Raw genomic sequence first — 22831 nt, forward strand, 5'->3', positions numbered from 1 at the left:
ACCCCTGGCAAGTTACAGGTTAATGAAAGATCTTCTGCCACATTGAATTGGAACTACAGTCTGTCGTCAACTTTAGTTTATGCTCGCTTACAATTTAATGGGGCTTAAGTATAGTCATCATTTTATCAAATGGACATGCTGGCTGGTCCTGTTAATGCTAGTTTTCGGAAACGGTTCAGCGTAAGTTCGACTCCACAAAGCGTTTCTTTGTTGATCTCTAAAGTGAATACTGCTGACGATTGGTCAAATGGAGAATTTAGCTGTGAGTTGAATGATTTAAGTGCTGCTAAATGGAGACGTGCAATTCAGGTGCAAGTCGTAGGTAAGCTTAAAAGTTTCGATGACTTTTAGAGATTCTTACCTTTAATAACTATTATATAATATTATCTAGCTTTTGTCCTTTGGGCCCAGTGAAAGTGTAGACAGATTTTTGGAAGACAAGAATAATTCCTCACGATAAACCTTCTATATTCCTTTCAAAAAAATTTTTTAATTAATTGGATTTTATGTTATGGATTTTGTTTTGCATAACATATTTAATTCGAGGTAGTTTTCAATGGAACACTGTACTGTTGTGTTTTTTAGTTGGGGACTTTCCCTAAGAGGAAAAGATCCTTGGAAACACAACAAAAACCCATTAACGAAAAAAAGCTTAAAAGTTAGGATTCACTACAGGACAAATGAAAATATAGATTATCTACGTGTACTAGAGGATTGAGTTACTTAAACTTCTCTGACAGTAATCACATGTGTTTGTGAGAGCAGTGTGACAAAAAGATATAGGAAATCATGCATGTAAACATGGTTAGATCACCCCTTTGACAGGAACAGTTTTCTGAGAGTGAAGCTAAAGGAAAATGGTGAGCTTGAAGGAATAGATAATGTCCAAGGACGAATACGTGACTAATATTTGGACCAAATGGAGGCTATTGTGTTTATTATACAAATTTAAAAGCGTGTGAGAAAAATATTCATGAACAGCTTATGGTTTGCTTGGGATGTTCTTTTTTCAGTGTTTTCAGGTACGACAGACATGTGCTAACTTCTGCAACAACCACAAAACACTCTCTTGTCTTGACTTAAATTTTAAACAAGAACTCATCTTAGTGGACATAGGGTTTGTAAGTTGGAGAAATGTTACTTGGGGGATATCCTTGTTTATGATATATCAAATATTTTTGCTTGCGACTGATTGGTTTAAACCCATCATGTGACTGAATATCCCTTAGCTAAAACTGGGAATATTAAAGGATATCAGCTGAGTCATGTTCCCAATTTTCAAACCTTACATCCACTATGATAAGTCTTTGTTTTAAATTTAATTTGAGATGAGAGAGCATTTTGTGGTTGTTGAAGGAGAGGAGAAATAGTTGTTTGTTCATAAAAGTTGTACCAGAGAATGCTCAAAAGCAGAAATCTTAACCAGCAGACAGAAAGCTGTTCGCAAACATTTTTTTCACATGCATTGCAAAATAGTTGAAGATAATAAACACAATGGCCTCAATTTTGTGCAAAAACATAGTTGCATAGTTGTCCTTGAGCTGCGATGATCTGTTGCTCAAAGCTCACAGTTTTTCGCATCTTGGAACAGATAGTGACTGTGAAAAAATATTTGTGATTATTTTCACATCAAATAGAGGCTATTGTTTACATATATTCTGTCACATGATGCGTTAAGACCAATTACTTGCAAGCAAATATATTTAAGGATTATAAGGATGATTATGTGAGAATGGTGTGATCACAAAGCAATAATAAACTTGACTGATCTTCAAATTTTTTAACGCTTAAGGTGTTGCTGTTTTTTTTACAAGGCCAACTTCAATAATGAATTAGTTTCATATACATGTACAATCATGTGTAACCTTATTAAAATTAGATAAACTGAAAAGAGATCTTACTAGAAATTAATTCTGGTACGTTTAATTCAAAGAGTTGTTGATCACTTAATACAGGAAAACTTGCGATTGAAATAGCAGATGAGTAATCAGAAAGGTCAAAATTTAGCTTTTCTTAGAGGGCATGGTAATGAATCCTACAATCTGATTGGTTCTTAGTACAGTCCATATTTCCTAACTCTGCTTACAGTCACAGTAACACTTTCATGAGTTGCTGAGAATATCCCTAGCTTCGTTGCTACTTTCATAAATAAATTTTGTTTTTGCAGCTGGGGAGTATTTTATAGCAAAGTCATTTTTTAAGCAAATCAAGCTGATTAATAACTTATTAGTCCTGTCTTTTCTCTCTCTCAAATCACTTTGGTTGCCAGCAAAAAATTGTTATCAAAATGACTTTCTAGTAGCAAATTTGTCATTAAATGGGTTGACATGTGGCCTACAAATAGTTTTTAATTAACCTTCTTTCCTCACAAAAAGTAACTCAGAAAGTTACAACTGTGAGATATTTGTTTACTGTTGAATTAATCAGTTGATGAAACTTTCATACATTTAATATCTGAATTCTCTCAAACAGTTTTTTGTTGTTGTAAAATGGTGAGCAAAGTTTTTATCCCTACTACCAATATGTTTCTGGTCTTAGTTAAGTCTGTTCAATTTGGCCATTTGTATCATAAATTTCAGAACAAAGACAACAAGAATTCTACCAGAAAAAGTTGCATGATGTTTCCCTTGGGTCAAATTAAAGTGTCTCATTTGACGCTAGTTTTTTGGTGGAAAAAGACTAGATTTACATGTGCCATTGCAGCAAAAAAATGATCAAACTCCCACAACTTGAAACATACATTTGAATTTCCTTAAAACACTTTCCTTGCTGTTTACTGACTGAGGAGAGGTGTTCTCCCTACACTAATCATTAATGGAAGTGGATAGTACTTTCGTAAGATCATTGAGTGTTTTTGAAGAAAAAATTGTTGTGAAAGTCACTGAACTTGAGTATGTTTCCTGAACCAGTATTGGTTTTTGTTTTTTAAAAATTGTATATGTGCTTTTTTGTCTTACTTGCTCTCTTATTGACAGGTGTCAGATTGTGACAGATACATGTAGAAAATGTTTCAAAGTTTGTTTGGAAGCCTTTTAAATTAAATCACCTTATCACCACACAAATAAATACATTTTGGTAAATCCTCTCTCTTTAATTTACAATACCTTCAATTACCATTTACTTTCTTCAAAATTGTGTGAAGTATCTTGCCATAATTAGTACAGCCAGAAAATCATTTGGGTCTTTTGGCTAGTGTTTCGTCAAGGCTGAGAAGATAAAAATGTTATTTACCAGCCAAGGTGGATCTGTATTGGGCGGTACCCAAGACAGAGGTAGAAAGCACAGGGAAAGCTAGTTTACTCAGACTTAACCCTTTACATCCTAACATCAGTATACACATTCTCCACACTGTTCTTTATAAATTTCCTAAGTTGCTGACAAGCAGAATTTGTTTGCCAATCAAAAGGTTCCTTCCTCAGTGATCATTTCCCTTATCCTCATCACTTTAATGTTTGATTCAAGCATGATATTCTAGGGAGAAATTAGATGCTAGACACTCATAGGGTTTAAAGGGTGACTCTGTAAGGGTATGTCTCTCAAGGAAATAAATCAGGTGTAAAATCCTACCACTCTAATAAAATTTCACACAATTTCAAACAGGAGGAGGTATATTTTCAAATCTGTGTAGAGAATTTAGGATATTACTGTTGTTTCCTTTCTGGCTTTTCTGTTAAGTTTTCTCATTAAAATTTTACAGATAATATGTTACATCTGAGGCCATTGCGATAGATAAATTATCAAAATCAGAAATCCCTCACACGTTTTATTGGTCAGTATTGTGAGAGTCTTTGGGTCTAATTTCAAGGCTTTTAAGTTTTCAATATACCTCAATAATATGTTTAAAGAAGACACACTTGCATGAAAACCACATTGTGCAATGAGTGGCAAAAGTCTCAGCATGCTCTACTTATTTTTTAATTTTTTCCTAACACCCCATTCTCCCTTTTGTATGTTGTTAGAAAATGGTCACAAATCTCAGGCAATATATTTGGGGGAAGGTGGGGCTTGCAAGTAACTTTTTAGAGATGAAGCACAAGATTTCTGTTTGTTATGTTAATTAGAGGGTTGTCATCCACCTACTTTTGGCACTTATTGTACAGTGTAGGTATGGTTTCGTTGCTCCAAAGTTTTGCACAGATACAATATTACACTTTTGGGTGACCACATGTCAAGGTACAGTTCAGTGTCCCAATAGATACACAAAAGTATCCTAGAGAGTCCCAGGAGACTCTCTGCTAGATAGTTTCCTGCAAAACCATGATTTACAGGAACCTACATGTATCTAGCAGTTTGACATGACAGACCATGGTTTAACTCCACTAGACAGCAATTTTGATTTCAAGTTTATAGTGGCTTGAACTGGCTGTAGGAGCACCTTTTGACGGCTGCTGGTTGCTAGCAGTCAGGGAAGATTGCTTAAACAACAAGCCCTCTTCCATTTCAGCAAGATTTTTTTGCCATTTCTCATAGGATTTCTTAATTTCTTGCTCTTACACCCAACCCCCTCTTTGGCTAATGGTCTAGGACCATTTCCATTAAATCTTTACCCATTTGCAGCTTACTTTTATATGTAGAGGTATAGCAGATATTACTATATGTGACTGAAACTAGGAGATGTTTCAGGACTGAAATCAAGAACCCTGATGTTTTGCTGCCAAAAATATAGTGGGAATTATAATTTATGGTGACACATAATTGGCCATTCACACTTTGGTGGGCTAAAGAAATTGTTTTTTAAAAACATAATTTATTGTAAATAGCTCCCATGAGTGTCAGCTTAGTTTAGCTGAAAAAAGAATGCAGAAAAATTTAGAGGCCTTTTGAAGGTGCACCAAATTTGTTAAGGCAGGCATATTAAACCACATACATGTATAATGGATTATAGTCCAGGGACTGTTCTGGTATAATTTGCACAATCATAACATGCATGAATTTCATTTGCATCTGCAAGGGTTGCAAAGAATGTTTAAAAATCATGTATTACAACTTTTGTGTGTTGCTTATGACGTGTACATGCCATTGAATTATCCTTGAAGTTTACTTGTGATTGTTTGATTGCTCTTAGTTCCAATAAATATCACTGGAATTAGAGGTGAACCAACTGTTCTTGAAGGTGACTACTTGCATTTAACCTGTGAAGCATTGAGTCGACTAAAACCGAACATCACCTGGACCAAAGAGAAGCCTGGGAACCAAGGAAATACTGGTGTGGTGCAAGAAGGAAAAGTGCTGAATTTAACAAACATCAACAGAACTGATGCAGGAACATTTACCTGTACAGCATACAATGGCTTTGGTAAACCAGAGAAGCGAACAGTTTATGTGAATGTTACTTGTGAGTATGTATTGGAAAAACATTGACTAATATTTAACAGAGATGCACTTTCCATATATTTTCTGTGTTGTAATGTATTGTGCTGTCAATTACTTTTATTGATGTTTGGCTAAGTACATCCATGCAGGGCTCCAAGCTCATTATTTTTCAAAAAAATCCTTCAATCGTAAAATTGGCTGCTATAAAACAAACAAGCGAAAAAACTCACATTGAAGGGAGTATATTTCATGTTGCACTACATAATTAAGGTATTTGGTGAGCCAGATGCATGACATGATCACATCACTTTCATTTGCCAACTTGGTCAGTTCATTCCCATGCTGATTAAAAGATTGTAATAATGGTCAAGAGAGAGAAAATGAAGAAACTGATATATGAAAGCAGAAACAATTTAGTTCAAAGTTGCTGAGACCTAGCTGCAAATCATGTTTAATATGATTTTGAGAAACATCTCCTGTTAAAAATGAGCTGAAATACTGGTATTAAAGCCTTTGATATTGGGAATAACATCTTTTATCACTAGATATATAGTCACCATACTTCTTACTAAAAAAATGAAGGTTAAAAGGTTAGGTTGGCTCTTTGTCAAGAATTTACTCCTCTCAAATTTTTAATCTTGTGTGGTGTTACTTTATAGAATACATGATGATTTATATTCACTTGCTTTTGGTTGCAAAGCATATTGAAAATAAGAAATACCTTTAAAAACTTCTGGAATAAAAATGCTGATGAAAACAAAATTATGTTTTCATTGCTTGGAAAATGTAAGTAGTCAGCTATTGTATGGAGCTTTTTCCTTAGTAGCATCCATGGAATGAAAGTGCCTCACATTTCAATATCATATGGTTACATATGAAATAGATGTGTCAGAAATGTTAACTACAGAATAATTCATTAATTGATGATTCGTCCAAGGATCGATAAATTTTTCCCCTTTTTCCCTTCTTTTTTTTGTAATCTGTCAGTTGGGAATTGGTAACTTTTGTTGAAATTTTAGTTGCCAGATATATTTTTCACTCACTGTGACGACCATTAAATGGTTGCAGCTTGAAGCAATACCATGTTCCACAAGGTTTTCACCCACCCCTGTTAGTGTAAATTCCTTTTAAAATTAAGGTTAGATGTTGTGTTAAGAGACTCTAGTGGTCCACTGCTATTGTTCGCAAAATTATACTGATTCGAAAATCTTTAACAATTCAGTTCAACATATGTGGCAAGATTTCAGCTCAAGTATTTGAAATATCATCTCAATGGTTTCCTAAGGGTCAACCTGAGAAAGTTCTCTGTTTAATTATTGGATATGATGAAACTTTGATTAAAGGTAATTTATTTAAAATGCATTTATGAATGGCAAGAGTATCACCCATTTAACATCCAGACAAAAGCAATTTCATTGACACCACGATACACAAATTACAAGAATGTTTTGCAAACCCATGTGAGTGAATCTAACAAAAAAAAATCAGACTATACCCTGGTAGATAAAAAGTACTCTCTTGTATCTAAGTGTACTGGTTGGGTTAGACCCCATACAGTAGCTGTTGAAGACATGTCACTCAGATGTATCTTTGAATAGATGCTATTTTTTAATCTGATTTTTTATTTTCCAATTTTATGCACAGATCCAGCTAAGATTGTTAAATTTCAAACTGAGTATATTGTTGTTGCACAACAAAGTGTAACTCTTAACTGTGAAGCAGAAGGAAACCCTCCACTTACGTACACTTGGACTCCATGTTACTCAGAACAAGTCTGTGACAAGAATACTTTTCATATTTCACAAGTTACCCATGATACCAGTTATACCTGCAGGGTGGCCAATTCACATGGACTTGATTCAAAAACTGCCAATGTCTGTAAGTCATATGTACATTGTTGTCAACATCTAACAGCTGTATCTTCATACATGCACCAACATGACAATTTGTTTGGGTTCTCAGAGATGATATAACCAGGTGTTAGCCTATCAGGTTATAAAAGCCCGAATAGTGCCTTTACTTTATATTGATGGATAACTCTCTGTTTTCTTTAAATAATTACAATGTACATGTACACCATTGATTATTTTATTAAATGTAAAAAACAAAGAAAGCAGTGCAATTAAACTTCAGATGGCTTATACAGGGTTGAGTATCAAAAGTAGAGAAAAACTATAGTCAGGGCTTCTTATAAGGTACAAGAAAATGGAGATGAGGATTTAGTTCTTTCATCTTTTAGTCATTGGCCAGACTGTTTCTCTCGTTCATGCTTAGCAAAAAAAGGACAGCAATACAATTTGTCATTTGACAAGCAGTCAATTCAATCGGAAAATGAGAAAAATGATGAGAAGTTGACCAGTGCCTAAGATCGTGTTACAAGCTGCCTACTGAAATCAATGGACATCTCACTTGTCTCTATTAGGACCATTCTGAGGTTAAATAACCTCAGAATGGTCCTAAATTTTTATGAAACACTGGTTTTCAAATGGAATACCTGTATCAATAAATAGATTGAGTAAATCATGATCTTTTAGTAATGATTTTTCTCCTACTTCACAGACATTGGAGGAAATGTGATTAACATAACTATTGTCATCACAAGTGAAACATGTATAGATGGAAAATACAAACCATCCTTTTTACTGGAGAAATTTAAAGAACTGGTAACTCAATGTACATATAACTTAGATATTGCTGTTAAAGCTATTAAATAAACGTATATTAGTTTACATTGGAGGGATTTTTTCTCCCACAAATAAACTCTGTGCCAATGTTGAACTTCACTTGATCTATTAAATTTTTAATTATAGTCGTCACTGAGTGTTGGTTACTTCAGGGTCAGGGACAGATGTGCTGGCTGTATTGTGATTAATAGGAAATTTGCTGGTGGAGAATGTGTGGAGAATATTTCATTTAATTCTACCATGTTTCTTGAATTCCTACATTGCATGCAGTCTGTCAGAGTTCTGTCAAATCTTGAACTTGAAAAGCTTGCACAATCTTCTTATTATTATTCAGTGTTTGCTCATAGTTTGTATTAAGGGCAATAAGCTAAGAGGCCTGATGCTTTCTTTCAAAATTAAAATAAAAGACAGGTGACAAGAAGAAGAACAATTATTCATTGAAGTAGCACTATAACTGAAAGAAACAACTGATTAATACACAGAAACTGATTCTTAGCTGATGCTTGACAAAACAGCCATGTTCAATTTAATACATAATATTTGGTTTCATCCTCAGTTGGTCTTATGTGTGATACATGTACACTAACGTTTAGGACAAATGATTACTTGCAGCTTGAGGTGGCTTTTGCTGGTAAACCTGGCTTTGAAGGAGTGAAGATGATAAGGTTGAGGTATATGAATTAATGGGATTTATATGATTGCCAGTTATGTCTTATGTTATCTGTTTCCTATTTCATGTCACTTCAACCCTCAGTTAATGTCTGTCCTTAGGTGTGGAAGTATCATTGTTGACCTTGCACTGAAATTCAACTCCATCACAAAGGGAAAAGATGTTATCATAACACTTAATGACGCTGTAAAAGATGGAAAGCTGGGAGAGTTTAGTGTTGGTGCCATAAAAGGGAAAATACCTGATGTGGAACCAACAGATAGAAGTGCTACATCACCACTTGACGGGTCCTATGGGGGTAAGTCCTCATAACACTTCATACAAAAGTTTTGCAAGTTGATTTATGAATGTCCTTGCCTAGCTTGTACTTGGTTGTATTTAGTGCATTTTTTTTTGGTGTGAACAAAAGTAGTTTTGAAACTGTATTTGACTCAAAATTGGTACTGTAGCAGGTTTATACAGAGATCTGAAAACTTGGTGTATAATAGCAATGATAACAATGACAATCACAACCAGACCCAATTTGAGCACTTAAAAAATAGGACAGTGCATGCATCATGTGTGCATACTTTTGTTTTGCATTTCGTCAAGTTAACTTTTGATTTCAATGCAAACATGTAGCAAATGTTCAATATGTGTACATGTATGTTTTCCAATATCTCGTGCTTTTTATTTACCTAAACTCACTTTTGTTCAGTAGTTTTAGAACATGATTCATTTACATTTTTTTCTGAGATGTGATGTGTGGCCTACATGAGTCCAAGAAAATAGCAGCCATGCTTGTTTTCATAAATTTAACTGAGTGTATTTTTTGTAGAATCTTCAGAGCTTCCAAGTGGGATGAACACAGGTAAAACATTCTTTAATGACAAATCCTGGACTTTGTAAATGTTAAGCAACGAGTAATTACATGTAAACCTGATTTAGTACACTCTAGACAGCTCTGACTTTTAGTTTCCTGAAAATAGAAGAAAAAAACAATTACCATCCAACTGAATCAAGCTTTAATTTGAGTTGTGTTGTACACCTTTATACTCTTATATCTTTCTGGTTCAGGGTACAATTTTGTAGCTTTACTTTTAATGAGCTTTAAATATTTGTAATGGTGATTAGATCATAATCATGGTTTTATCTTTTTCTGTTTCATTTGGTCTATGCGACAAACCCTGGCCGTGGAAAAAGGTGAGATCTGATTATGCCCAATTTTATCTACAAATATCCAAATGTTTCCTGACCATAAGAGGAGTGCAGAGGCAGATTCTTTATAATAAGATCATTGGAAAAAAATTATCTGAAGTTTAATTATCATGCATTGTAGGTACCATAGGTATTGTTGTTGGTGCAGTGTTTGGATCAGTTGCTGCACTGGCTGTTGCTGGAATATTAGTTTGGTGGACTTGCAGGAAAAAGAGGCACAACAGGAGAGGCACTGAAGGCAAGTGTCACATACATGTTATGCTCTCAAACGAACGCTAGTCTTGGCATCCCAGAAATATATCTTTTGTATTTTTCCTTTTTTCTAGGACTAAGAATAATCTTCAGTTCACTATCTGCTGCATTATGATCTTTGCTTAAGCGATTTTTGTATTTTTAACAGGCAACTTTTAAAACAGTGTATTGTAAAGTAATAATTTGTTTTATTGTTATCTATATATATAGTTATAGTTAAAAGACCTCGCATGACTTTGTACACTTTAAGACTAAATTTGAAGGTCATCAAACAGACTTTGCTTCGCTTGTGAGAGATAAATTTCGCTTGATATCGATTATTTATTGTTTTGTTTCAGTATCCTTTAACTTTTCTGTTTTGTTGTGTCTTTTTTTTTCACAACAGAGGTGGCGATGAGCGGAAGGTGAGATTTTTATATTGAAATGTTGCTGTTTACTTGTGTTGTTCTTTTATGGCTCGATTGTTTTAATTCAAACACCCACACTTGTTTTCACATGAATGTTTGATTGATCCAATTACCACTAACTTCAAGGCACTATTGCGCAGCAGAGATACCACTTTCGGACAATGAATTTAATAGTTGTTACTTGTATAGTAACCGAAATCTTGATGACCTGTAGAAAAACTGGGAGAAAAAAAAAGGAACCCCAACAACTAAAAAGTGTATTTTAGTTAAGCTTATTATATATAAATATATATATATACATATATATATATATATATATATATATATATATTTATATAATAAGCTCAGTTATGCACGCATTCTGATTGGTTCTCACTTATGATCTATTGGAGGACTGACGTATAGATGACGTCATTGTTAAAACTTCTTTAATTCTTTATTATATAAAACAAATAGATTACAAGTTGCCGTGCGTTTGTTCAGTAATAGATCACAGAGGACGTCAAAATTTGGTAAGAACATCAATGACACACTCGTCTGCGCCTCGTGTGCCACCTTTTTGTTCTTACCACATTTTGACGTCGTCTGTGATCTGTTACTGGACAGACGCACGGAAAGTTGGAATCTATTTGTTAAATATATAATGCAAGACTGTCACGTGTTAGTTCAGGCCTAAGTACTAGTTTTCTACGTGACCCCTATTTAAGTTGGGTGATCTTCCCTCGGTAATCTCACTGACTAATGAATAAAGAGCTGTTATTAACATTGTTATTATGAGTAATAGTAATAGAGCTGAGTTGAGTCCAATTTGGTCTGTAATCATGAGTGATTTAAAAAATTGGAAAACCCTGGAGCAGGAGTGCGATATGTTAATTACAAGTTAATCAAAAGTAGGACAAAATATAAGAAACGATGCGTTGTATTTAAAAACAACAAGAACAACAACAGCAGGTAACTCAGCAAAGTACATGACAACAGCGAATGCACATGACACGAACTATCCGATAACTCAGCTCATTAACAAGCATGCCACGTACACTGTCCCAGTGGAGCCTAATTAGGGCTTGTGTTCACGTTCGTGAATTTTATAGTTTTAATTATTATTATTATTATTATTATTATTATTATCATCATCTTGTTATCTTTTTCATTATCATTATTATAATTATCATTGCTCCAAAAGTATTCTGTTGCAATGATAGGTGACAGTTAAGGTAGTCTTTATAGGTTGACAAATTTGTATCGTTATATTTAGAAAGTTCATAGGGGTAAAGTCTGTTTTTCTTCGGCCGCAGGAAACCACTCAGAGTACATAATACTTTCCTCCACTGCTCGTAACTGGGGGGAAATGAAACTTTCAATGCTTGAATGCAGAGGATGTGAAACCTCTGGCTATTAAAACTGAAATTCCCTTGAGACAATCATTGACACATAAGAGAAGCTCAGGGCAAGTCTACTCTGCTCGTATGGTCTGACTGTTGGAGGGAGGTACGGCTACAAGTAAGCTATGACTGTAGCTGAGCCCATATCTTGTTTCCAGCTGCTTTTCTAACTGGACTAAATTGTCTGTTAGGATTTTACAGTAAGAGAGAATAGGTTTGTTTTGTAATATATTTGATTTGCTGTTTCAGAACATTTGGAAATTCAAATAAAGAAACAGGAAGAAGAGGTGATGCGATGAAATCTTATATCTTCATATATAGCTACATTTACCTGTAGTCCTTGGTGCGTTTGTTTTTACATTGCTGTCTTTACTGAGAGTCTTCCCACAGTAGTTTACAGTTCATACCCGAACCCAGAAAGTTATGATCGATGCAGATTTTACGTCAATTATTCATTGATATTTTCAAATAATAGTGATTTATTTTCATAAGACAGCTGATTTGAAGATTTGAAATAATTTCCGAGCAAGTTGAGTAGTTTGTTATCTTTTGTTGATTGAAAACAACTTTGTCTTTGAGATTGCAGTCGAATTGCCTAAACCTTCTCAAAGCTATTACATGGCACTGGATGACAGAAGTCGTTCACGAGTGATAGCAGATGCCAGTCCACTCAGCACTGAACAAATCAGCGAGTACGCTTCTCTTAATCTAGACACACGCTCTTGGGATATTCCTAGAGAACATGTGACGATAAAGCAGATCGTTGGAAAAGGTTCTTTTGGTCAGGTTGCTAAGGCAACAGCTGTTAATCTACAAGGAAGAGCCGAGAAGACGATCGTAGCAGTCAAAATGTTGAAAGGTACCAAGAAATCAAGTCATGTTTTACTTGATCTTTGAACTGGCTTAGAAGTTTGTCCAAATTGTTCCGTTAATTTTAATTTTATTCTGCTTCTGCATAATTTCCAACCTCCTGTCTAGAGTAACCACTTTCTATATCACTAGTCCACAGTTATGTCCATAGCTTGAAGCTTGTTCTACTTGATGAAGCGATGGAATTTTAGGATGTAATTTAAACATTCCCCCTTAAATGATGGTTACAGTTTGGAGCCTAGGCGCTTTACATTGACAAAGAAAAGAACCTTCAATATCATGTATGGTAGGGTCGCGTGATATCTATTTGTCTGTCTGTCTTTTCGTGTGTCTATCTGTACATCTTATCTGTCTAGCAATCTATATATTAATCTATAAATCTATAATCTATCTAGCTATCTACCTGTCTATCTGTCTATCTTTCCATCTATCAATCTTTCTTTATTTCAATTTATTTATTTCTTTATCTATCTATCTTCCAATCTATCAATCTGTCCATATGTCTATCTATCTAACTAACAATCTATTTTTCTATCTATCAATCTCTATATTTGTAATGTAATGATTTATCCATCTGTATACGTTTACCTAGATAATGGTATCATTGAAATGTTATTCGACCATGATTGATCGGAAATCCTGTTGCAGAAAACGCTTCTGAATCAGAGAGAAAGGATTTGCTGTCTGAACTTGAATTGATGAAACAACTTAGACCTCATCCTTACGTTGTCAAACTTTTGGGATGCGTTACCAAGTCTGGAAAATACTGAAAAGCTTATTATCAGCTATGGTTAGCGTCAAAATAAATTAGATTTTAAAGTATAGAAAAGTTTCGTTTTTCTCGGTATGTTGGCGTTTGAGCTTAAGATATCTTTCTTCTTAATTTATGTAGTATACCGTAATTATTCGACTTGGCGCCTAGGGCGCTTATTAGAGGGATTTAGCATGAGGACGAGAACGTCATTTCAGAACGGGAAAGCGCGCGGATAGTCTGGACACGACTCTATTTCGACTTCCGATGTTAGCGTTGCCGTTTTCCCCAACAAGTTCAGGACGTCATAACGCTGGTTTTCCCGTCGCGATCAAAACGCCTGGGACTTGCGTAAATTTTGCGCTTATAAACGAGATAATGCTGTTTGGAATTATTTCAGAACTCATTTCCAGGATAACCTAGTCCCTTCCTTTGGTTTATTCGGTGTATTTTGGGAAAATTTACCGCTTCATTTATGCTGAATTCCCGAAAGGAAACACAATCGTTAGCAAGCGCCAGATCCAAGATTTTTAAGGCTCAGCACACTTGTAATTGAGCAAGGCTTAACACAGCGAAAGGGCTGTTCTTTGATACATTTCTTTAATCCTGTATGAAAACTCTAAGAATGAGATGCTGTTGATTTTATCATGAATCAATTCATCAATAAATTAAACTTGCTTCATGTTGAAGTTTATCAAAATGAAATATCACGACGCTTACCTACTGTATTATTCAGTGTGATTTTTTGTTACTGTCATGTTAACCGTGATTGAAAACTTTTCTGCGAATTGAAAACAGAGATGAAATAAAATTGAGAATAGCTTGGGTATGTACTTTTTTATGTTTGAAATTTTTGATCAGCGCCGGTGAAAACAAGAAAGTCATGCTCTCGCTTCGAAATAAAATGACAATCAACTTGATTTCGGCACGGCTTTCTAAATTGATTAATTTGATTCACTCTTGAACGACTTCATTCGTTAAAAAAAAATTAAAATAGACAAAAACGAAAAAAAAAAAAAAAACAGGAACGAAGTCTTATCCCTAAGTCTAACCGTTTCGTTGGTGACTTGTTTGAGTTAATTTCATTCTTTCATGGATAAATAGGAACTCACCGTAAACAACTCCATAAAGTCGCTTGGTTCTACATGGTTTCGCCATAACTACTAATAATTCCGTTCAAAATGTATTTCAACTCTAAGAAGGTGGTGCTCAAAAGAGATGTACTGTCATAATTGGGAAGAATATTCAGTAAACAAGGGGAAATACGACGACGATTCCAAATTATCCTTTAAAAAATTATGAAGAAAAAAGGGGAATTGTTGAAATCTAGTAGTACGAAACGAATGACAGCCACACAAATCTTAGGAAAAAAACCATTTAGTGGGCTTCAAAATTTGATAGATGAATCAGCAGACTCGAGACTAAACTGGAATGTATAGTTTCAAAGTTTAATCGCCCTTGTGGATTCATATTAAAAACTTACTTGCCGTATCTATAACTATCTTCAGTTTGCGCTTGTTACATAGCTCTCAAAAAAGATAATTTCGTTGTGCTTAGAGTGGTCTATAAAACCGAAAATTCAAAGTGATCAATTCAGTGGTTATCTTTAAAAAGCCGAGGTGAGGATTCTCGTTGCAACGACTGCTAAATCACTTTTCAACACAACGCGACGGCATTCTCGACCCAGTTTCTTATCGACATTTTTGCCGCGCGCGCCGTTCTGAAATGACGTTCCCGTCCTCTTGCTAAACCACTCTATTTACTTTTGGTAGGCAACAGGAGGGTGCTTTTTAAGAACAAGGCGAAGAACCAAGTAAACGACTGGTATCTTTGGGTAAAGTAAACTACGAGTACTCCGTCCTTTTTCGGCGAAGTAAAAAAAAATCAGTGGAAAAAAAATTGACACAGGAAGTGATGGGTACGAAAAGTAGAGACCCTACTTTTCGTTTGCCTCACACCCAGAGGTCCGCGTGGCCCTCTTTGTTTAAGTTAAAGTAACTGTCTTGAAATCAATTTATATTCTTGCGTGCACGTGTGAGGTCTCGACAGAGTTACTTTGACAGCAAAGAAGTAGTCACAATTGTATACTGTCCGCTAAACAGCAGCGTAGGTATAATCAATAAGTGAGATCTACGATCGGCAAAATTTACTGGTGGACCAAAAATGGGCCGGCACCAAAACTGAGTGCTTAAGGTTTGCACATATGTCACAGATATGAGCTGGTTAGTTGTGAATACTCTATGAGGGCGGGAATCTTTCCAGTAGTAGACCTTGAAAATAAACATGACCTGCTTTAAATAAAAAATTCATACGATGTCAGCTTAGTGGCATCGACATTTTACCACTTCACAATTAATTTTCCGAGTTTAGAAACTTATGGCTACTTTGCTTCTAAAATAGACTTACAAGTATTTGAATATTACCGATTTATACGATAGTTGATATTTTATTTTCTTATAAACGTTCGATAATTGTCGTACTCTTCCAAGTGGCTGTGGCGTTTATTGGAGAGTGACTTTATTGTTAATTTTGCTTCCATCTACGGCATTTAATCAAGTATTTGCGGAACTTTGTTTGTCTCCTTAGAGCCACTGTTTGTACTGATCGAATATGTTCCTTTTGGGGATCTGCTGGGTTACCTGAGAAAGAGCCGAGGATTGAATGATACTTACTACAAAGACCCGGATATCAAACCACAAACAAGTCTGACCTCACAACAGCTAATCAAATTTGCTTGGCAAATCGCCGATGGAATGTCCTATTTGTCATCGATACCAGTGAGTGAATGACGTTCTTATAGAATAAGGTCTCATTTGTCACTCAATATACCTCACTTTTCATTGAATCGTGGACTCACTGCCTAGGATGTCATCCTATGTCAGCTGAGTCACCCTTACATGTAAGTCTCGTTTTTCGTTAAAGGTTGTTTTCCAAAAGAAATGTTTTCTCTTTGTGTAAGGTTATTCATAGAGATCTTGCAGCTCGTAATGTGTTGGTTGGAGAGGAGGAAACGTGCAAAGTGACGGACTTTGGAATGGCCAGAGATGTGCAGGAGGACAACATTTACGAAAGAAAAACCAGGGTATGAATGTTTTTAAGACAACATATAATGTTCTGGAAAGCCTTGTCTTATATGGCTGAAGATGCCTCACTGGAGTGACTGGTTAAAGAAAACAAGCTCAGTAAATCTTGTTCCGTTTTCCGGAACTTTCGTTACAGTGTTGTTGCCATTGGGAGCATTCGTACTTTTTAAGGACTACGCCAACTCCTTGCATTTTTGCTTCTTATTCAGGGGCGTCTCCCTGTAAAATGGACTGCCATTGAGGCGTTGTTTTACGGAAAATATTCTACCAGGAGTGATGTGTGAGTGCAAGGAAGATATGAACACTGCACTAAGCTTAATGAGAATGGTTTTGTATGAACTGTTTTCAGGTTTGCAAAAAGTTATTTGGTTACTTTTGTATTTTGGTCTTTTTTATTTTGCTGGTGTGAGGTCATCTCAGTGAGGAGTGGTTATCCTCATTTTTTATTGGTAGTGACCAGGGATCAACTCCTCTGACACTGCGCATGTGTACCTCCCCACCCCATCTCCCCTTCCCTTCACCACCAAAGATGTTTGAATTGCATTTTTGTAGGAAGAAATTTTACCTCCTTAAATGTATCCCGTTTGTTTTACAGGTGGAGCTACGGAGTTCTCCTCTATGAGCTTTTCACGATTGGTAAGTTACTAAGCAGATTACCAGTCCAGTAGTTTTAGCTTCAGCAATTGGGGGGACACGAAGTCGTGAAGTGAGCAGGGTTTACCAGTCTCTTTAGAATTAGTTTTCAGTCATACCAAGCCAGTTAAGATTGCAAAAGTCGCTAGCCTTAGCCGGAAAAAAAATTGTTAATGAAAATACATCTGTAGAGCTTTTCATTTTAGAGTATATTAACACTATCTGCTCTATTCAGGTGGTTCACCGTATCCAAGGATGGATGGAAGAAAAATTGCAAACTTACTTCAAGAGGGATACAGAATGCCTAAACCACAACATGTGGATGATAAGTTGTATGATAATATCGTGTTGTTACTGTTTCATGATGGCTTTTCTCGTACGTTAGTATTTGTGCCGCTTTTTGTTCGAGTTTCTTGTGAGCCTTAAGATAAAACCATCTGTACTTGTTGAACCAGCATAATGAAGGTAAATGAAACAAGATGTGCACCATCACGAGTTGATATATGTTGTATAAACCGTTTGTCCTTTATTATAACAAGATGGAATTGTTAGACCAAAAAGGTTTTTTACTTGGGATAGGTCGAACCGTTTCTAATTAAAGTATTTTTGGACGTCCTTTTAGGTATGACATAATGAAAAGATGTTGGAAAGACGACCCTAATTTGAGACCATCGTTTGAGAAGTTGAGAAACAAATTCAAAGAGATGGAAAACCGGCACAAGGTAGAATAGAAAATTTTACAAAGTGACACTTTGTGTTCTTTTTTTTTCCTTTCAAAGTTTGATTGTTAGCATCTACCACCATCAACTAAACTTGATAATGGTGTCATCATGAAGGCATCGAAACGTAGTTTATGGTTTCAATTTATTTCGCTTTTACAGCAGTTTTTAATTGAGTTTCGAAAGTGGAAATCGAACGGGAAAACTAAAACTAATCCCAGCCTGATCACAAACGTTTATCCCAGCTTAAAGGAGGTTGCGTTATTCTACTTTGAGTTCTGTTGGTTACTGTCGATGTTAACCTTTGTTCTGATTGATAGTTGTGAATACTTTGGGCTTAGTTTTTCAAGGGTTAGGTTTAGGGTTAGTTGGTTTTTCGACAATAAATCTAAGACTTCTCTATCTAAAATTAACTGTATCAGCAATATACTTTCTTTCTAGGTAAAAATTTGAAGAAACCCTCGAAAGCTTAACAGAGTATAATATAATTTATACCCATTTTTCATGTTTTTTCGTATGTCTATTTTTTTACAGGGACTGATAAACTTTAAAAATTACGATGATCGACTCTACGTTAATGTCGACGATCTTGCGGTGTGAGCGAGTGATTTCTCCTACGGGAAGGAATGGAGTAATTGACATCGCAGCGCTATGACATCAGCTATTTTTCTTATATATTTTACATTTACCCATATTTTTCGCTGATTAAGTAACTCTTTAAAACAAGGTGTTTGACAACGAAGCGAGGCGAAGTGCAGCTTTCATATATTCTTACATCTTTTTATACTTTTAGTTTTGGAAAGACAAACAATTTTGTATTAACGAGTTTAAAAGCTGCAACCCTAATTTTCCCCCTAACGTTATATATATTTTTATAAGTCTTTTACACAAAACATGTATTTTATTTTAAAACGTCCTATGAATCCGCACAAAAAATATTCCAATGTTGCATCTGCTGTCCCTTTTATTATATTTTGAAATTTAGCGGATGAATCTTTTGTCGTAAAAAAATTCCTTTATTGATTAATAATATTTTTACAGTAATATTTTTTGAACTAGCGGTTTTACCTTGTTTAGATGGTGTTCATCAAGAAAAGTAAGTTTTTTTGCCATGTACTGATCAGTTTCACAAAATCTTAACTTTTATGAAACTTTCTAAATGGTTGCAATGGGTTCATAATGGCCTAGTTATTCTGTAAAAATAAAGAAAACAGTTTAAAAATTAAAGGCTCACTCACTTTCTATCGATTTTAATTTAATTTTAATTTTAAAAATAAAGAAAATAGTTTAAAAATTAAAGGCTCACTCCGTTTCTATCGATTTTAATCATCCCCCGACATATTTACAGAGTACTGAGATTCTGATTCCTTTGTTTTAGTTAGAATTTTTAACAATGAAAATCATAATGAGATGTTGTCTCTTTTAAAATGTGCATTATTCAAGTCTTGCATTTCAGTGAAACAAAGTTAAAATTATCTGTGCAAAGTTCAAGCAATCATGACATTCGATCGGGAAGTTGACAACTTATTAAAGAATTTAACAACAATTACAAGCAGACCAGCAATCTCGCAAAATTTCGGTCATTCGCGCTTCACAAGAGAAACGAGAAAATGTACAGAAAGCTTCACCACACTTTGTTAAATACAGCTTTAGAACGGCTCGATCCACAAGCCAAACAGAAAGTAAATTATGACATCAGCCCAGGAAGTCTCACAACACCGACTTATTTCCGCTTCCTGGTGCTTTTGATCTCTCAGGCTCCGCCTAAAGTATAAATGCAAACGATCACGGCTAGGCGGGGTATCTCAAGTAGCTGGGGTCCCTCACCTACCTGGGGTTCCCCACCTACATGCAGACAGGCCCTTATATTAAAAAATATAAATAATTTGATAACTTTTCAGCGGCAGCCGACGAGATGGAAACAAAGTGGAACCAAGAGGGTTATAATTAGGGTTCTTCAATCCACTCTCGTTCATCACAGAATTATACGATTAAGACAGCTTTTCCTTAATTCATCAGGCTTTTTAAGTAATTTAAATCGATAGGCTTCACTAAATTCCGGGGTGTTTCTGGTCAATGTACCGGGTTTCGAGGTTTTCCAATTCTAATACAATTTGGGTTTTGTTAGTTCCTGGCATTCCAGATTTCTTTGCCAAAACTGCACTACAGGCAGACCCACAGTATGCGTTCGTGCCTAATAACTGTTGTTGACATGAGACGAACATAATCTGCGAGGGTTATGAATAACGCTCTGAAAATTGCATATCCACATTACATCTCGGTCTGAATACCTCAATAAAGTTAAATGAAATGTAAATCGACACAATTGTGGTATTTTTCGCTCTCATGGGCCGTTTAAAGCGTCTTTTTGCGAAATTACTTTTGGCTAGTGGCCGTTAAGAGAAGTAAGGGTGACCTTGTAATCCTTTCTTGTTAAAGGCCTCCGGTTCAGTTCTCGGTTTGTACTGAGTTTAGATGATTCTTATATTGACAGCTGCTGATTGCTATGCTTTTAAGATTACTCAAAATTAGAGGAAAGCCGGTCTTGTTTAGACGAAATCGAAAACGTGGGTTGTTTCAATATAACTGCGATCTAAAATATTCTCCTTCAGGTGGCGGGGGTGTCACATGGAATGAACCTACTCCGGTTAGGACAACAACAAATCCAGCTGAAGTGCTTCCTCCTGGCATTGAACAGGTTTAAGAAAGATTTCCTATCACGCTTAATTGGAACTACAGCCTGACGTCGTGTCTAAGTCTTGGTATCATAAAATTCAACAGTGATGGTATAGTTAGCATAAGAACAGATGAGTCAGCTGATCCTGTTAATGCTAAATTTCAGAACCGGCTTAGTGTCAGCTCGACTACTAAAAGAGCTTCTCTGTTTAATATAGAGACGTGATACTTCTTGTCAGCATGTTACTACTGGTGTACTGATGTTATTATTGGTGTAATAGCTTTAGTTTAAAGCTTTTATATCTGAAATCAGATTTCACACTAACTCAGCTTTGAACAACACAGCCCCGAAGTTTAAATTGCTGCTCTGCTTTCTTAATATTTCATAAGTATTAAAATAATCAATATCATTCATAAAATTATTTAAAAGATCTTACACAGATAGTTATCAACCAAGAAAAATTTGAAGCACTATTTTGGCTTTTACAACCTGACAGGCGAACCCCTGGTTCAACTCTGAGAGCCTTGTAATCAAAATATCATGTTGGTACATGTATGGAGCGACAGCTGTATAATGCATAACTACAGTGTACTTTACAAACAGTGGCAGTTTTCTTAACACAACATTTAAAGCTTATGTCATGGGAGGTAAGCCATTAAAACCTCTCTGAATGTAAGCCATTATCATCAATACCAGTAAATGATAGCACATATTAAAAAGAAGAATAAATAAAAAGCGCATCTCTGTTTACCACTATTGTAAATGTTTTTTCAGAGCATATATCATATACTCACAAGCAAAATTCAAAAAAATTGCTTGGCTATCTGGTTTACCGAAACCACTATATGCAGCACAGTCAATTATTCCTGAATCATTCCTGCTGACTTTTGTTAAAGTTCCCACCTTTCCTTCTTGCCGCACACCAGTATTTCCTTCGTTGACTGTCTTAATTCTCTTCGGCCCAGTTGATGTTTGGTTCTGATCGACCCGAAGATTCACAGGTTTATTAAGTGCAAGTTGCTGCCTCCATAAACAGTTCGTACACGTCTAATTCCAGTGATTATTGTTGGAAATAAGAGCAATCAAACAAACACAACTAAACTTCAAGAACTATTTAAAGATCAGGTTCAAACACCGTGTGAAAGCAAGAACACTTTTAGCGTGAGAACCCGCTGTGGGATTTCAAAGAAGAAAGTTGACATGTTTAACTTAAAAAACTGGAATAGCATTACCTGTCGTTTGCTGTGGTGGAAGTTTCTAACGATCATGCCTCGTTTAATTTTATTTAGATTGTACATGCACTTTAATCTCATCCTAGGTTGATATGACAATGATCTCAATTTTCAAATGAAGCTTTGATTTTAGATTTGGCTTAACTTCCCAAACTAAATTTTTTTTATCAAAAAGCTCTTTTAAAGAAACAAAATAAACTGTACGCACCAAAGGAACTTGTCATGCCTTAAAAATGTGATAAATATTGTAACAAACAGAACAGTGTAAGTGTCAGCTACAATAATTAAAAATTACAGCCATCTTTAGGACTATTTTAACGTTTTGGAGCTCAAAAATTACAGAGCAAATGATACGGGTGTTAGTAACGTGATTGTCATTGTCATAGATGCAAATGCTCCTGATGTTTGGTCTTTATCATCATTTCAGAGAAACATTTACAAATATCAGAAAACTACTATTAAGAATGAGAATTTAATTCTCTATAAGAAAATAGAATTCTGCATTGGGTAGATTTTTAAAAATCTACAGTTTTAATAATTCAAAAGTCTTTTTTTTTCCGATATAAATCCAAGAAAAAATCTTCTAATATCTTTGGTGCAAAACACAACGAACCAAACTGATTGAAATCATTGTGAGCAATTTTAGGTTACATCTATAACATATATGTGTCTGAGATACAGTTATTTGAATAAGAGGGTGATCTTCGCTGTTATGAACACCACTTAACCAGTAGAGAAAATAAAGCCTGAAAAACATGCAGGCCTATACGGGAGTTAAACCCATGACCTCTGCGATACTGGTACATAAACATTTAAGCTTGGACTTTCACTCAATGCTTCTCTTTCTTTCTTCTGAAAGCATTAAAATTCATTAAAAATAAGCCATGGCTGTCATTTTGCTTATGTGCTCAAACAAGAAATATGTTTCTTGTCAGAATTCAAGCGAAGAATATTGATGCAG

General features: G+C 35.3%; 1 protein-coding gene and 1 long non-coding RNA gene across 2 annotated transcripts in view; one reads left to right on the top strand and one right to left on the bottom strand.

The window, feature by feature from the left end:
* Nucleotides 1–19179, top strand: LOC131788424 (fibroblast growth factor receptor 1-A). The gene is made up of 18 exons (XM_066168351.1): nucleotides 1–322; nucleotides 5066–5335; nucleotides 6958–7191; nucleotides 7873–7976; nucleotides 8610–8668; nucleotides 8769–8965; nucleotides 9485–9517; nucleotides 9986–10102; nucleotides 10502–10520; nucleotides 12155–12192; nucleotides 12492–12764; nucleotides 16113–16303; nucleotides 16486–16608; nucleotides 16819–16889; nucleotides 17205–17245; nucleotides 17478–17574; nucleotides 17865–17964; nucleotides 18496–19179. The coding sequence occupies exons 1-18, from the start codon at nucleotides 130–132 to the stop codon at nucleotides 18559–18561; spliced, it is 2226 nt and encodes a 741-aa protein (XP_066024448.1). The 5' UTR covers nucleotides 1–129; the 3' UTR covers nucleotides 18562–19179.
* LOC136281668 (uncharacterized) overlaps nucleotides 9488–22831 on the bottom strand; it is a 23212-nt gene continuing 9868 nt past the window's right edge. Inside the window, exon 3 of the long non-coding RNA XR_010717888.1 lies at nucleotides 9488–9625. This is a non-coding gene — a long non-coding RNA (uncharacterized lncRNA). The remainder of the gene's footprint in view (nucleotides 9626–22831) is intronic.

Source organism: Pocillopora verrucosa, chromosome 6, assembly GCF_036669915.1.
Source record: "Pocillopora verrucosa isolate sample1 chromosome 6, ASM3666991v2, whole genome shotgun sequence".
Classification (NCBI taxonomy): domain Eukaryota; kingdom Metazoa; phylum Cnidaria; class Anthozoa; order Scleractinia; family Pocilloporidae; genus Pocillopora; species Pocillopora verrucosa.

What these genes read in the sequence shown, in the direction of transcription:
- LOC131788424 (XM_066168351.1), top strand. Translation starts at nt 130, where the DNA reads ATGGACATGCTGGCTGGTCCTGTTAATGCTAGTTTTCGGAAACGGTTC. An exon ending in TCCAAGTGGGATGAACACAG is followed by an intron (nt 9,518 to 9,985) that starts GTAAAACATTCT and finishes CATGCATTGTAG; the next exon opens with GTACCATAGGTATTGTTGTT. An exon ending in AGCAGTCAAAATGTTGAAAG is followed by an intron (nt 12,765 to 16,112) that starts GTACCAAGAAAT and finishes TTGTCTCCTTAG; the next exon opens with AGCCACTGTTTGTACTGATC.